Source organism: Pezoporus flaviventris, unplaced genomic scaffold (assembly GCF_033815535.1).
Source record: "Pezoporus flaviventris isolate CSIRO_AGI_PZ_B2104156 unplaced genomic scaffold, CSIRO_AGI_Pfla_v1 ptg000047l, whole genome shotgun sequence".
Taxonomy (NCBI): Eukaryota; Metazoa; Chordata; class Aves; order Psittaciformes; family Psittacidae; genus Pezoporus; species Pezoporus flaviventris.
The window spans coordinates 2,321,176-2,338,863 of NW_026892595.1; the positions used below are offsets into that span (position 1 = coordinate 2,321,176).

Here is a 17,688-nt window from a genome sequence, read left to right on the forward strand (position 1 = left end):
CATTTTATGGATATTTTCAACCTAGGGGAGAAAGAGATGCATTGTCAAAAGATGTTGAATGTAGAGCTCCAGTGTTTCTGGCACACTACAACCCAATGATGACTACAGCTGAGAGGAAACAAAACTCATCTCAGTCCCAGAGACATTAGGAAAGTCATCTTGGTGTATTTCCTTTGGAATACAATTCTGCCTTCAAATGAAAGACAAGACTGAGACAACTTCACTGTCTTTAAAGAGATATCTCTCTCTGGCTACTGTGAAAGCTTTAATACTCTAACCTTTTAAGATTTCATAAAAAGACATCCTGAAAAAGTTTTTACCCTGTATGAAGCTTGCTCTAAAAAGCCCATGTGTCCTGGAGTGGGTATCCCCAGATTTCCTATGGAATACACAAACACATTCTTCCAATCACAGTGTGAGAGCACTGAAATACCTGCTCGAAGCACACACAGCAAACATTACATCCAACAGGCTAGGAAACAGTGTTTTAATGGAGAAATAGATTTTTACATGTTTTCATGCCATACCCTTGTACAAATACTCACAACCTATAATAGGGAGCCTGTAAAAATCTATGTAGGATTGCTTTTCTCATATGTTCACAGCATGTGATTAAGCATAACAATGAATGGGCTTGGAGGACAAAAATGTAATTTTAAGACTAACACTGATTAGCTCCCCTGACCCTATCAGAGCAGAATAATAATAATAATTTTCATGTTACCCATCAAATGGAAAAAAACACTGACCTAAAAGATCTAAAGAAAAAAGAAATCGAAACCATACTTATAAATCTTTTCATAAGGGAAGTAATAAATCGCTATTTGAACTAGAACTTGACATGTTGAAATCCTGTATCTACTTTGATGTCACATTCTATGACACATAGGTTGCAATTTACGTATCACATATGCAGAGAAACAATTCCTAATATTCCATCTTCACATGAGATTAACAAAAATGGCAGCTCTGAAGGAAGAGATGTTGTATAGAACATACTATTTGCTAATGTTTGAGAAACATAAAATATTTGGAGAGAGGGACACTATTCTGAAAGAACACAGCCCATAATCGAAAGGATTAGTTATAAAAATTTTGGGAAGTGTTCATAAAATAGGCATTTCAGTGGTATTAACGCAGGAAAAGAAGAAGAGATAAAACATGCTGCTGGTTCTTTCGCTACAGTGACCATGGAAACCCTGACTACTACTTCTAGAATAAAGAGTTAGTACTGATGTACTTAAGAAAAGCCTGGGATTTCAGTTTTTCATTTTAGATCTGATTTCCCCAAGTCTAAGGAGCCACAACCATGCTGATGTGAATGCCAATTTCCAGGACTTTGCTGAACACCAGGAAGCATTCTGGGAATAAAACTAAGCTAGAGAATGCTGGGTGGCTGCTGGATATTTAGGCTATTCAACCCAGATGCCATGTCAGACAGGTCTCCTGAAATCCCTGAGGGAAGGGCAACTAATTTTAGGTATTCTGTCAACACAAAGGTGGGATACAGAAGGAGAAGAGCAAGGAGAGATGGACCCTCACCTAATAATGAACCAGAAAAGGAACCCCACCAAAATCTTTAGAAACCACAAGTCATGCTATGAAAAGTCAGCATTGAAACCCTCTATTATTTAAACACAGGTACCAAAGACCTTAATAAAAATTAAATACAAAGCAAATGCTTTGTGTTTATTAAGAAAAGGGAATGCACACAAAATCTAGGTGCTGGTAATGCAAAAGCCTTTACTTCCATATGGATATGCATGTCTGCAGAGCAATATGTGCTCATAATCAAAGTCCCTGAAATAGCTCATCCTGAATCAGCTTATTATTCTTAAATTCGTATTTATAACACAATTGTTGGTCTGTTTGTAATTTCACATATCTGTCTTCAAAAAGCAAACCCCAAAATGTCCACTGACAGAATGTACTGAAGCATGCAGAAAAGAGAACAAGTAATGGGAAAGCATAAAAAAACAGTCTAGGTCAATGTGTGATGACATGAATGACATCTTCCCACAGATGCCAGAAGCAATCCACTGCCATTTGACCAAGCAGAGGTATTCCTTCTGGGACTACCCTGAACATGATTTTCATCTCATTGTTTCCACTCCAGTTCCCATTCCATAAAACAAATGCAAAAATATTTGCAATAGTATATGCTGTGAGACTGCATAGTTTTATTTATAGATCATAGATCATGTTGCTTTTTTAACTGTACCACTGACGTCTCTGTTATTGTTTTATTAATTTGATATTTAAACATTATGGGATGATCTTGGCAACAGTTAAACAGTCTAAGTCTGCAGATATTCCTTTATATAAATATATATATATGCATGTGTAAGTGTATATTTATATACCCATATATACATACAAATGTAAAAAAAACCTAAAACAAACACCCAAGAGGTTTATACGTATTAGGGTAGGTTATTAATTTGCCATAAGAGTATTTATTTGGACAGCTGGATAGTTTACTGGGTGGAATCAGTTGTTCCAAAATAATAAAAATTTACCCCATCCATGTACTTTGAAATACCACTAAACCTTGAAAAATAGTGACAGGGAAAGATATTACACTTTTTTCCCTCAAAGCCATGATGCTTCTTTTTTTCCATAGAATGAAAGCAGACTTACCCACATGAACACTCTGCAGGATCTTAAAATGTAACTAGTCTGCTTGCCTTTTTTTGTTGATCCATCTCTGTTTTATGTTGAAATATTGCACCATGTTCCGCACCTGTCTCAATACTATCTTAAGGTACTGCACTCACATGTGAAAGCATGGTGATAGCCTAATGCAAATGTGCTGCACCTTTTCTCCAGTCTCAGCCCAGCTAAGCTGGGGCACCTCCTGTCTCCTCTTTTCCTTGGTTCCCTTTGTCCTTCCTTCTGCTCAGCTACTTTGACATCTACTCAGCTGGATCATGGCCCTTTGTCGTCTTATCCACTCACTTCCCCTCATCTCTCTCTACTCCTCTCTCCCCCTTCACCAGTTCAGCAAACCTTCCTCCAGCTACCATTCCTTCTCTCCCTGCCATCTTCTGGTTTCACTATGGCAGATGTTGGACAGGGCACATATAAACATGATGCAGAAATTATGAGATCAACTAGGATTCGCAGAGATGAGGAAGCTTCAAACATGCTCAGTTACGAAAGAGTCTCCAGATTTTTTAGCTATTAAACTGCTATGTGAGACGTGCAAACTGCAAAGTCTTTATGAAAACTTGTTTTCGTGACTTTTCATTTGAAAGGCAGGGTACCTCTGCATGAAACAAAGAATTGAGCTTCTGCTCCAGGGTGCTGTGACACGAAACCATTTCAAAGAAAAGCCCTTCACAATTGAAAAACTGAAAATACATTTCTCCAGCCCTTTACCTGGAAGCATCCTAATAGCTTCAGTCCACATGTTCCAAAAGAATTTTTTTTAAAAAAGAAAGCTTGTGAGGATTAAAGAGCACACTTTCCCTGGACAATTCCAAACCAAATAATTAAAACAAGGTATTACTAGTGCTAGCTAATAAAAAAGGGATTATATAAGTGCGTATTTGGGAGAAATTTAAAACAGGCATTGTGGCCAGCCATGGTAAAATTAAGAGGATATGACAAAAAGAACTTGCAATGGATAAATGCATTTTGCTGTATTTACAGCCTTCAAGGTACATATCCTCAGAAGAAAATGCAAGTTCAGCAGAATCAGTGTAAGCTTCCCAGCTGTGGCTCATGGACACCACTGAGCCCCCTCCCCTCATTACCCCCAGGCACTCTTTCTGGCTTGAACTGCTGTATCTGTCTACTAACACTTCCCTAGGATACATGGTTGAATCTTTGAACCAACAATGGATGTGAAAGGTTTTTGATCAGCAATGTCAGTTTTCTCTACGAATGTATGCTCTGTGGCAACAATTCCCAAACTTAATTTGTTCAAGTGCCACCCTTGGCAGAGATCACTGTGGTGACGGAAGCTTCGGGATACATACACATATAAAGACACAGGAAAAGGAATTTTCATAACTGCTTTGAAGTAGCATACACAACACTAGTGGCATTATAACATAGCTTGGGTTGCATGGACAGGTGGAAAATCAGTTGTTGCCAATGACTCTTTGACAGTGGCCAACACCCGAATGCTTTGAGAGGCTACAAAGACAATCCATCTCAGACTGGCAAAGCTGTTCTCTTGGAAAATTTTCCACTCCTGTTGCAGACAGACTCGCATTTGCTGAAACTGCAAGCACATCTTCACATTTTCCATCACAGAAAAGGAGGAACTATATATAACCCACCATACAGCACTATCTTTGTATCCTCAGATTCAGAGATAACCACAAAAATGTACTCAAAAGCTATGTTCAGTTGTGATTTGTTCTGACACAAGTTTTAAAATGCAGTATAGAGAAAAAATTCAGTTCCCTACCTTTCTTGTAAGCGGCACTTCAATAGGAACGGGGACAACTTCCGCAAGCAGGCAGCCATAAAACGCTACCATGAAAGCAGCAGGATCATTGTTAGGAAATACAAGTGTTACCTGAAACAGAGAGACACATGTTAAAAATGTTTTATCCCAGGTTTTAGATAACAATAATTGAGGTTTGTGCTCCTTTTTGGAGAGAGATGATTACCAAAACATTTCTATGATAACTATTCAAATACCTAATGAAAGATATATAAGGAATGAGAAGGGATTTATTCTGTTAGGTATTCTTTTTGTGAACATTTTCACTTAGGATGTATTTAAACATTTGCATGCTGTATTGTTTCCTACATTGACAACACCTTTCATTCGGTTCTCAATTTACTGTTTGCTTTATGGATGTTAAATAATAAAGTAAATGGAATGAATATAATTTTACATTCTAATTTAATAATTTGCTTGAAGTCACTGAAAACAAAGTGGATCTGTAACCAATTCAGACTACCCAGACTTACCATGCATTATGTTAATCATTAACACGTTCTATTTAGTCTCACTACGCTTTGCCTCATACAACAATCTCATTTTAGGACTGGTCTGCTGTCCTAAGCGTAGAAGTCTCTGTGAACAGTGTGAACACAAATAACTGATACCTAGTGAAGCAAATGCCACATCCAGAGCTGGCCAGAGCTTGCCAACCTAGGCCTGGATTTGTTGAACTTCACAGCTTCAGGGCTAGGGCTAGGGAATTATGTAGATAACAAAATACCTAAAATAGATCATAGCAAATCACTTGTATGCTCACTAGGTGCCCTTCTTCCCCCACCATGCTGAACTGTGTGCTCTACTTCTGCAGCACTGCAAACTATGTCTTAGATCTTTGGGCAAAGGGGAAGGAGAGGTAAGAATGTGGCTTAGAGAGCCCCCAACTCTCCCTACAAGGTCAGGGAATACTACTGCTCTCATGTACTGGTGAATGACCTCAGTGCCTAGATTCTGTCTACATTTTTGTTTTGGGTCAGTAAGATGGATGTTTTCAGCTCATGTCTTAAACAGCTGTAATGCAGCTGGTAACTATCCTGCCTGGTCAACTGAAACGGCATGCAAATAGGCATGGTGAATGATTTAAAACTTAATTCCTTTGGGATTGCACACAGGATCAGAGTGTATTATTACAACATCTTAAAATTTGCTGAAACTACTTAATAATTCTTGAGTTTTGACTACTTTGACATCCATAGGAGTTCTGTGTTTCGATATCTCAAAGAAAAATCATCACATTCCCATATGCAATTCAGCGTTCAGTTACTGGAGACTGTGTTTTCAGAGTTTTCACAGAGCTTCAAAGGTAGTTACCTTCCACAGATTAACTTGATTTCTTCAAACTAGCAGAAATATAACTAACCTTGTCCCAGTGGGTCCAAAATACCTCTGGTTTTAAGCCTAAGTTCGTAACTATTAAAGAGAACTTCACAGAAAAGACAATCCTACTTTATCTGTATGCTTACACATAAAACAATCCAACTGCTGGAGATGGCTGTGCAGAGCTTACCGTATGCATTCTACATGTACACACCATAAACAGCCTCAGGGGAAATGGAAAGAAAGGGATTTTGCTAGGAGCATTGTGGGGATGGTAGAGTTTGCTGAGCCCAGCAATATCTGAAGGATATCAAAAGATCCCAAAAGACACTTCTAGGATTGCTGGGGTTTGTGTTGGTCTCTGCTTAAATAAAGGCAGTGAAGCTTTGGCTGGGAATCTTTGCAAAGGGGCTGACAGAGGTGAAAAAATCTCACTGAAGTCCAGTGGGAATGAGGCATTAACTTCCCCTCCAAAAAACATCAATCACTAACAGACCTGTAGCAAGCAAATAAATAATGTGTGCAAGAGCAAAAAGAGATAAGGCTGAAGAAAAACAAACCATATGGTACATATTACCAGATGAGAATCTGGTTATCTAGTAGATATTTCAGAGGGCAAGCTTAATTTCCAGGCAGCTGTCTGGGGTGACACAAGGTTAAATTTCTGAAGTTACTATAGAAGGCAAATGGAGTTTGTCATGTACTATAATAATACTAGAAACAGGGAATGAAATGCAGGCACATTCAATTATTTTTTTTCTCAGAAAAAGAACCTAATAGGTGATGAAATGGTAGTCATGAAAAACAGAGATTGTATTGATAGAAGATGTTTTGAAAGGGAAAAAGGCCTTTACAAATTATATATAGCATTAACATAAGGAAATAATTACATCATCATTTAGAAAAGACCAGAAATATATGCCTGTATTTCATTTCAAAACTACCTTTAAGTGTTGTCACACAGAATACATTAGTTAGAATAAAAAGCCACCTTCAAAGAGGTCAGTGAGCTTTTATGTTATTACAACAGGGACATAACAGACAGGATAACAGCCTAGAACATCAGAAGTACAGCAACACCTCATCTTCAACATGAAGTTGCTTCAAATGATCATGTTTCTGCTACATAGGGATGCTAGGCAAGATGTTTTTCCAAAGCATATGCTTTCAGCACTCAGCTATCAACATTTGTTTCACTGTGATTTAGGTGGACTTATTTTAGAAGAGCTGCAATTTGTTCTTCACATGTCCTGCACTGGCCGAATTTCCAGTTTTCAGCCTGAATAATCTACAACACCTTTCTTAATGTTAGGAGATGCCAGTGGCTGACGCAGTAAACAAAGATGGGAGGTAGCACACAGTAGATAAGGAGAGATGCACATTGCCCATAAGTGAAATTTATTCTTTTTGGAGCTTTCTGGGTGGATTGTTTTGATGTGTACACTTGAACAACTTGTTTCTTCTGCTGTTGCTTAGAGACACACTTGAAAGTCAAGTAAAAGAGATTCTTCAGATCCTGTTCCTGTCTGAATGCCATTGTAGGAAACAGATTAAAGATCTAGAGATCTTTTAGTTAAATTCTTTATGATTAATTTCAAAAAAGAAACATAGGAAGGAGTGTCAGGTTTAATTGGTTTTTTTTCTTTCTTCTTTTCAGACACAATATTGTATGCTCTCATTTTGAAGCCCTAAGAAAAGTGCAATGCAGACAGACATGTTTCTCACATGTGGCACAAGAGAACCATGTGAACCATCAGTTTGAGAATTGCTATCCCATCAGTTTGAGAATTGCTATCAGACCCTGGAGAAGGAAGACTTAATCCCACCCTCGCAACTCTACGCACTAAGGCAGGACTAAAATTTGCATTTCTGATGATTTTTTCTGTAATATCCATTCCATGGTGTAAAGTTAACCTGGAATGGGACCTGAATGGGATGGCAGAGAAAAGGAGCAGCAGGCTTGGTCAACCTCGACAGAAAAAGGGGTAGGTTTGTAAGTACATCATTACCAAAACCATAGGATGCTCTTGTCTTCATTTAACGACTTCAAGTGTTACCTCTAACCCTTGCTCTCTGTAGACTTTATTCACTCACCTAGATTCAGTCTCTAGCACTAACTGCAGCACAAAACAGGAATGGAAATGTTTTCCATGTTATCAGTCAGCATAATTTATTCATTTAACTGGTTGCCAAAATGTGCTTACTATGCTTGCCTATGTCCTCCACAATGCTTCTCTTGTTTCTACCATCTCAACAACTACAAAGTCCTTACTAAGTAAGTTTTTTACCCACATGACACCTTCAGGCTCCATAAGCAAGATTTTGCCAAACAGACTGCTGTTCTATGTCCAAAAATCACTTTTCATGGGAAAGTTTATTGCTAATGTTGCCAAAACTTCATGCTACTATTCAGCGAGTATCAGTCCATGTTATTGATTATGCAATTCAAAACATCTGTCTGAATGATCTGTCATTTTCTGAGTAAAAGGCACATTTCACCCCCTCAAATTCCACTTCATTAATTTCCTCTGAGCACCCCAAATACTTCATTCTCTTCTTCAACGTGGGAAATAAATTACTAGTAATTAAAACCAGTTGAGATACTCACCCTGTCTCCAGGTCGTACCATTGGTTCTTGTTTTGTGCCTAATTTATGTAGTATATTGTAAGCAACCTTCATACTTCTGGTCCAAAGTTTCCCTATTAACACAAAAAATGTGAAATTAATTTAAAAGTTCTTCTTATGTTTTACAAGATTTTTAAAGAGAAAGAATACCTGAGCAGTGAAAAAACATAGTAGCAGGAACATTCCTATTAGTTGTCTATCTACTGGGACTAGTGCAAATATTTAAATATTTATCAGAAGCTTTCTTTGAACTTCTTTTTTCAAGACAACAGCATTTAAAGAAATAAAGAAAAGTAAAAAAAAAAAAGTAAGTATAGAAGTATAGTTTTCTCCATGGCAGAAGTTTCTTACTTTGGAGAAAACTGGACCTTGACTCAAAACGTTAACCACTAGAAGTGGCTGGAACATCAAGTCCTGGCATCATCCTAATACCCTTAGCTGTAGCAAGCCCAACAGGTCACATTTCAGCCCACACTGAACTCCAAGGGTGTTACTCAAGCTTCATGATGACAATCCTCTCACACCAAGCCATCAAGGAAAACAGGAAAGGAGTCCCAAGAATCAAAGAAAAAAAACCCAACAGATACAAAACACTCCACAGCCAAAGGGGCACACTGAAGCAGCAGGGACCCTTCAATTTTTAGCACATCTATACATCTGTGTTTCAGTTTTAATTCTGGGCCTTCTTCCATTTAACTTGGCTTTTTCTTCTTAGTTTCATTTCACTTCCCCATATACCCTTCCTTCTTACTGTCTCTCTTCTCCCTTACTTCACATCTCTCCAGCTCCATGCTCAGCTAATCCTTACCAAGGCCTCACCCCAATATTCTTGAAAGAAAAAAATTATCTCTCTCATCAAGGCGTCACTGGCCATGTAACACACCTTTCATTAATCCTTCAAGAGATGGGCATCTTCCAACTACACAAGCCCTTTCAGATGGCCTTTGTTTAGACATCTTGTTATTTCCATTTGAACAACAGTGAACGTAATAGCCGTCATTCTTGGCTGGCCTCTAGGTACTGTCTTTAAGCAGTACTCAGTCTGACAGTAACAAATCTTTAATTCATGCCCACCAATAACCTAAACAGTAATAGGTTCTGACAACAGATTACCTATGGGGTTCAGGTTCTCAAACATACAACATTGCTATTTATAACTAAGCCAAGCAGTTACAAGAAGTTTCTCTGCATCCTGGTTATAAAATGCAATATTACCAAATTTTTTTAACATTCAAATCTGATGTAAATATGAAGTAAAATGAGAAGGCCAGATTTTTCTTTTCCTCCTCTTAATTAAAGTTGGAAGGGTCACTGCTACTTGTTACTGAGAAAGTACTAAATTCAATGACTTCTTGTGAAAACTGTAATATCGGATGGTCAGATTATGCTTTGTAAAGTTTAAATTTATTTAAAATTCCTCCAGTATTTGCATGCTGAACTGCTTCAGTCCTCAGAAATAAACATGACTCAATTCTGCTTCACTGGAAACTCAGCATGAATACAGGAGTATATCTGCAGGATTAACCCTCACAGCACTATGGCAGAACTACCTGCATTTGAAGAAAGAAAGTCTTTAAAAGCATTCCAGCTACTACAGACAACACTTGAACTTGACAAGTGAGTCGGATAAAACCAAGAATGCCCTAGGAAAGAGAAAATTCTTTTTCTTAAAGATTTCAAACATTGAAGTTTCAATGGCAATAAACTTAAAAGAGCAATTAGTAATGATACAGAAAATTGGAGAAAGGAAATCAAAAGCCTGGCTTAAGTTCTGAATGGCAAGAAAGAACCGTCTTTACACAAAACACTTTCAAGCTTGAAATGAACACTGAATTTTAATTCCTTTTCTGAGAGACAAAAGGGGCTGCTGTAAAAAGTTCTCTCTGAACGACACAGATTAAATCTGTTACAAGTCTTAAATTTGCATTTGTGACATATTCACACTAATTTTTTGTCTATCAAATGCACCATCTTACAAATCTTCTTCCAAGTCTAACGGCTATTCATGTTAAAGTATTAAGAAGCATTCTTTCAGAAGTACCCAGGTATGTAGTACAACCATCTCCACATAAGAGATCTGAGTAAATGGAGAAATTAAGTTCTCTCAAAGACTTAAGAAAATTTGAATGGGTACTTTCTAGTAAAGGTTGAAATAATTTAAATACATTTTGCCATGATGCTCTTTACTTCAGCTTCTGAAACATAGAGCATATAAGGCTGCCTCCCTAATTCCTCACCTTTCTGTTCAAACACATTTTGAGCTGCACAAAAAATTCCTATAGTATTTTCTATCATTCAGAAAAGACTTGAATTTTCCATCACCACAGAGCCCTCTCTTGCTCTGTTTACTGGTGCAATACCAAACTATGCTGATTAGCTGAGCTAACTGCACATGAATATGGGTACAAAACTGTGGAAAACTGGAACAAATAGGCTAGTTTGCATTCAGCTGGGATGGAGCTGGAATATACAGTCCCTCTTGCAGTCCCAAAATGCTCCATGACTTCACCCCTCACAGGCCTTGCGTGCCCTAGCTGCTGCTGCTCCAATGTGGGCAGAGCCCATGAGGATCCTCCCATGCAGGCAAAGCAAAGTCCATGCAGATCTTGATCTGGATCCTGTTCAACAGGAAGCCTGCAATTTTTCTTCCAGGGTATATAGCCGTGTTCCAAAAAAATAAATAAAAAAAGGGCTACAAAAGGAGCATTAAGGCGGAAGCTGGAGCTGGGAATTTACAAAGGATCAGGGACAGATCTGTGGGTGTTGGATGGGGCACAAGCTTCTGACCAGGGCTGGACTGAACCATGTGTTTATTTTGCCACTTTGGATGTCTGCCCCCCCCAGCATCACGGAGAAACACAAAGGACCTGACGACTGCAGGATAAAAGCCCTCAGTAACGGAGGATGTTATAGAGAAGGAAATCTTTGAAGTATTTCCTTCCTTAGTTCTGCCTAGGTTGCAATTCAGTGTAATTCTTACTTTGCAGACTTGGGGGATTAGACGCCGCTGGGAAAAAGCCGACTGCTGAAACGTCGCCCACAAATCCCGATGTTGTGACCTTGCCATGACCTCCACGTGGTGCCACATCTGCTCAGCGGGAGAGGGAGGCCTTGGTGAGGAGGCCAGCTGTGCTTCATCCAAGGCTTTTGCTCTGAGACAGGGCTTGGTGCCACCGCACCGATTCTTGTGCAGGGTCAACTGTCTTCGTTACACAGGCTACAGAGGAAAACTGGCTGTCTGGGGCTGCTGAGGTTACACCTCATTGTCCAGAATGCAGTGAAGCACCAGACCTCCTCAGATAAACACAGTGCCATTAATCTTCTAATATGTTGGCTTGAAGAGAGGAGAGCCAATGTAGGAAATGAAAGCAAGTGTCATTTAGTGGCGATGGAACAGCTCAGTGCCAGTGAGTGTTTCAGCTCTGTGCTCCTTTCTTCCAGCCATGATGCCACAGCAGAAAGCTGCCCTCCTCAGTTCTGCCTGCAGCCTGGCAGAGCCTGTGCTGCTGGGTGCAGGAACCTCAAGCAGCACTCCTGCTTCCTTGCTGCCTCCCCAGGTAAAGAACAGACCCTGTGAGCCCTCCTCTTCTTCACCTTCCTGCTCACATCTCCACTGCAGTGGGTTCTTTTGAACAGCACTCCTTCCTGCCTCACCAGGGACAGGACTGCCAGGCTCTGATCTGCTCACCAGCCATACATGAGCAGCTAGCTACTTTCTTACATTCAGAAATGGTAAGTCAGCTACAGAGATAAGTCATTAGTGAGAGATTCAAGTGTCCAGTGGTGTTTCAGGCACGAGGGCACCCTCCAGAATACCATCCATATTGCATCTTCCTCAGCCACTTCTGTCACTTGCCCAGAGAGCTGCTGCCAGACTCGCATGCATGTGTTTATGCAGGGAGGACTTTAACACTCATCACACACTTGCAAACTGAGCTGAGTGTTCCCACTGCCCAGCAGGTATCAGTAAGTACTGCTATGCCTCTGAATCTGAGCCATATCCAGCAGACATCATTCGCAGATATTCTTGGTACAACAGGATGGAAAACAGTATCTAACTTTCTGACAGCTGCGACAAACACTCTTAACACCTGTTTGGGGCAAGTCCCTTTTCTTTTGCGGCTGGAAATTTGATTTAATTGAATAGTAGCAACTCTACACCAGCAACCACCTATTTTACATTTCACTTGTATTCAATCTTGTTCTTTTTTAAACAGTCTATTCAGAAGGTAGTACCTTTTACCAACTAAAATTTAGCAAGCCAGAGGGTGTTAATAGCTGATACCATCTGATTAAGCAACACTTTATGAGTGTAAAGGAAACCACCAGGTCTCAAAACCCACACAAAAAGGGATCAGCTAACAAAAACGAGATGCTTTCCACATGGCACTGAATTAAATTCCCTTCTTCTTCCTTTGCAAGTCTGTAAAAGGACTATTCGTTTGTGTTGAATGTAAAGAAGGTTAGAAGAGAAAAGCTGTATCAGGGAGAAAACTCAGAGAAAACAAACCACAATCAATTTCCTTATCATCGTCAGGCTGCTTTTCAGAACCACACAGCACTAACTCAACAAAGCCAAAACAGTGGTTGCTTACCAGTTTCCATGCACAGCAACTGTGAGACTGCCAAGGTTTAACTGCAAATAATTTTGTCAAATATTCATTTTCTCAACATCACAGTACAACAGTTCTTATATGAAATAGGAATGGGTATTTACTAAATCTGGTGCAAACGGCAAACTTCCTAATGCTATGCAGGTAAAGGGGCACTTTTTCTGCTTTGCAAAATAACAGTCACAGTTCTGCTGCCCTGTTAACCCTTTCTTCATAAACTCTTTAAATTCATCCTGAGCAGTAAATGAAGCTGTCTTGGGATAAAAATCCAAAGAAAGAAAGCGTTCTGCTGCAGAGCATAAAAAATTCCAGACATACTCAGAATAGAGGTAACTGCCATTATAGAGCTCAATACTCCACTTGTAATCATAGAATGTAATACAGATTTTTAAAAGCAATTTTATGTCTTTTAATTAAGGAAATAAAGGTTTAAAGTATTAAACAATCACAAGATTGATATCTATCTAGGGACTTGAACCATGACTACCCACACATCTGCAAGCAAGCACTGAGTTATTTCAGAGATAACGACAGCCTGGTTATGTGAATACTTGGTTAGAAGATTCTTGATTCCCTCTCTCTCCTCCCGGTAACTGCGAAATCCCTGGCCTAGGAGATTCTTGCAGCAAGAGGACATGGGAGGTGCGGGTCACACACCAGCTGCAGCATGGCCATGGCCTGGGGTTAGCTATTTTCAGTCTGTTGTTAAGTTTTAGCCATCTCAGGGTATCACCAGTACAAGCTACATCACTTCTGCTAAGGCAGCATGACTCTGGCCTCAAAATACCTGATTACAGAAAGCGTTAGATAAAGGAAAGGAGATTATCAGAATCAGATGTAGTTAACTGGTACCCGTTCTGTTGTTTTAAATAATGGTTATAGTAAGAAAGCTCAAAACTTCCTCATTCCCAAATTACTTTCAGGTTTTTACTTTGTCCCCCAGGCTTTCTGATCTTCTTAGAATAACCATTTTAAGTAAGAAAAGTAACTGTGATAGCGTAAGTACTATATAGGATTTAACTGGCCTTTTATTCATGTTTCTCCTCTAAGAAATCATGAGTGCTTCATTATTAATGCTGCCAATGCCAAGACCAGATGCCTGACTACTCTGATTAACTTTGTCTGAGCCAGAAATTGTCTTCCTATTCCTCAAAGCACATATTAGGTTTTTAGTCAGAATTCAGACTTACATAAAATCCAATAAAGACATACTTCATTCCCATACCTCAGACATTACCATTTATGCATATTCAGTGATTTGATTTACAACTAAGATGTTCTCCACTAAACCAAGTTCCCAGAGGAACAAAATATTTGAGAAATAAGTAACATTCATAGTGGTTCATTCACCAGAAACAGTTTAAGAATTTTGAGTACATTAAATAAAGATTACAACTGGGGCACTGAGAAGAACTTCAAGAATTGAGGCAAAGAGCTTCAAAAACTTGAGTGGAAAAGAAAAAAGATCAAGCCTAGAAGTGCAGTTATTTATTTCTTCTATCTGCAGTAATCTGAGACACATGGAGGGAAACAGTCCTGACACGCTATGAAGACAAAAGCTCATAAAACATGCTGAAAAAGACACAGGAGATACAAAGCATTACAAATTAGATGAATTCCTGCAGAGGAATGGGGAGGCAGAGATGATTTTAAGCAATAGCTGAAAGAGATATTTCTTTAAACTTTTCGGCATTTATGGTCAAACAGCAGATCATGATCTAGAGCACTGACCACTTAAATCCACACTAACTGGATCATATCCACATCAGCCACTGTTAGGTAGGGAAACACATTCCAGTGAATCACACAAGGTGGTCTTACCACGCCAAGCTACTGCTGTCTGTCAGTGCATGTCATAGCTTGGCCATTGGTCTGACCACTCTCAGATGTCTCTGGACAGGACAGCAAAAGAACTGTGAGGAAAGCTTTGGAGAGGAGAGTTTTGCGGCCTCTCAGCTCCTTTTCAGCACGCAAGGCCAGCAACGGGAAGTAAGAAAGCATCCTGGAGAGACACAACAGGCCAACGCTACATTTTTTCAGGGCTAGAGAGACCCTGCTGTAAGAATCAAGACTAAGAGGAAGATGGGATGAGCTTTCACCATGTAAATGCAGCAAGGTCTGCATTTGAAGATTTTGCTCCCAACATAACCTGAAAGGTTTGGCCACAAAGATGATCTGAGGCCCAGAGCAACTCAGATGCTCCGGCATCCAAAGTGCTCCAGCCCTCGGGTGAAGACAGGCTGAGACAGTTGGGGTTGTTTAGCCTGGAGAAGACTCTGGGAAGAACTTAGAGCAGCTTCCAGTGCCTAACCAGGACCTACAAGAAAGCTGGAGAGGAACTTTTTACAAGGCCATGTAATGATGGAACAAGGGAAAACGGTTTTAAGCTGAAAAAGGTTATATTTAGATTAGATATTAGGACAAAATTCTTTACCGTGAGGGTTGTGAGGCACTGGCACAGGTTGCTCACAGAAGCTGTGGCTGCCCCATCCCTGGCAGTACTCAAGGCCAGGCTGGACAGGGCTTTGATCAACCTGGTCTAGTGGAAGGTGTCCCTGCCCATGGCAGGGGTTGGACTTAGATGAGCTTTAAGGTGCCTTCCAATCCAAATCATTCCGTGTTTCTATGCTGGACATTTCCCATGAGGAAGAATGTCAGCTTGAAAGCTAGCTAGCAGAGAAGAATTCACTAAATCGCTTATGAAATGGCTTGGTTTGTAATTTCTTTTATCTATAAAAAGAAGGGGGAAAAAAGGCAAAAAAAAAGCAACTTTTTTTTTTCTTCTTACTTCAGAAAACTACTGAAAGGCAACAGTAAATACCATATCCTAGAGTGCTGGTAAATGAAAGTAATGAAAACATGAATTTTAGTCCATTTTTCACAGGATTTCGACAATTTAGAAGAGGGGTTTGGAAATGTTAGAACAGAGAAGCAGGCTAGGTGGCTCTGTGAGCCATGTGGATGAGTTCCTAAGGTTGATCTGTTCAGCCTACAGCCCTTCAGGCGAAGCAGGACATATGCTCAGGCTCTCTGGACAGAATCCCATATTCAGAAAAATTGTCTGATTCTTACTAACATCTTAATTTCCTTTCCTGTCCTATTTATTTAGGGCATTCAGTAGATGATATGAATTTCTCTACTGCAAACATGTAATTGCAAACTTTAAAATTCTTCTCTAGCTCCAAGTAAATGTCCTTGAGGAAGTAAAACACTGATCAATGGTGAATCATATGTTTGCCCCCCGATTTAAATAACTTCTTAACTCTGAGGTAACTGAACGGAAAATGTTTCATGCATGACCTTCAGTTGCAATGGTTCTGTTATGCTTTAAAAGCCTTTAACGCTATTTGCAATGCCAAACTTGCAGCACACATCTTTTTAGCCAGGGACCATAACTCAGTCTGACTCCTGAATGGAAAGGAGCACTCAGCACTAAACAAAACAGAGAGACCTCTATATCACAGCATCATTCTTTGCATAGAACTCTAGGTCCCTGAGAAGGTAGAAATAAAACAAGGAAAATAATTTTTCTTATCCGTATCAATAGTACACAGAAGTGTTCCAACTTGCTTTCAAAGTCTGACAGTTATTCTTAATAATTCCGCTGAACATCTCCCAAATGCCCCTTGAACATCTCAAAATTAGAAGCTATATGAGAGGCTTTTGTCAGGGATATCCTATGTTTATTTTTATTTGCCCTTTCTTGGTTGCAATATATGTCAGGCATTACATATTGGACTTTATCAACATACTGAAGATGACACTGAAATATATCCTGGCAAATCTGTTTCGGGGATATATATTTGCTAGCTGTTCAACTGCACGTCAGGAGGAATAATTCAAATCACACTTACTACAGCGTCTGTAGAACGTGATAATACTCCTATTTTAACTTCTTCAGGAAGCTGGAGAATATTGTATACCAGGTTCTACTTTTGCAGAAAAAAGCCTGGGCGATATCCAAAGGCAATGGATATAGACACGAATCTTCAGGAAAATCTGCCCTAGGATGTATGTCTATTTAAAAGGTGTTTTTAATTAATAATCTGTGATTCCATGGGTGTATCTACTCAGCTCTTTCCTCTTTGTGAAATAAGTATTTCTATAATACCTCAGCAAACCATTATCAGACACCAACAGCTTCAGAATCGTCTTACCCTACTCAGAAATGGAACAGATGCATCATTAGAAGGCTTCTTTTCCACTGTATATTTATGCATTTACCATAAACAGAGGCACTGTCTGAAATACATAAAAGCACAAGGAGTCTGAAGAGTGCTTACCGTAAGTGAGAATATACAGTGGTTTTCCATTAGTATCCATAGTGGTTAGGCAAGGAGCTTTCGGTGAGATGGTCCCCCATCGCTGCAAAGCTGCTTCCAGAGAAGGCGGCCAATTTGTAACCACACCTAATTGTTCCCCACGCATAGCCAACATCTGAGCTCCTTCTGGCTTTGGCTGGTTTGGATCTGGCTGTTGAACTTATGATTATGAAAAGATATACAGTTACCATGTAAATTCTATACCTTGGGTACACCTGTGTAACCAAGAGAACAAGTTACCTTTGCAAACTATCCTGAAAATAATAACAATAAAGGTATTGAGAAGTAACAGAGAAATATAAGAGAATAATGAACTTTTAACTTTAACAGAGATGAAGTAACTGAAAC

At 39.4% G+C, this 17,688-nt stretch overlaps 1 protein-coding gene across 4 annotated transcripts in view; it reads right to left on the reverse strand.

Annotated features, from left to right (window-relative positions):
- The window catches only part of DIP2C (disco interacting protein 2 homolog C), a 319,556-nt gene that overhangs the window by 89,325 nt on the left and 212,543 nt on the right, over window positions 1-17,688 (reverse strand). For all 4 annotated transcript variants that reach the window (XM_061468029.1, XM_061468032.1, XM_061468031.1 and 1 more), the window contains 3 exons: window positions 17,302-17,499; window positions 8,388-8,479; window positions 4,421-4,531 (listed from right to left, as the gene is read on the reverse strand). In XM_061468029.1, coding sequence (XP_061324013.1) covers window positions 4,421-4,531; window positions 8,388-8,479; window positions 17,302-17,499 — 401 coding nt within the window. The remainder of the gene's footprint in view (window positions 1-4,420; window positions 4,532-8,387; window positions 8,480-17,301; window positions 17,500-17,688) is intronic.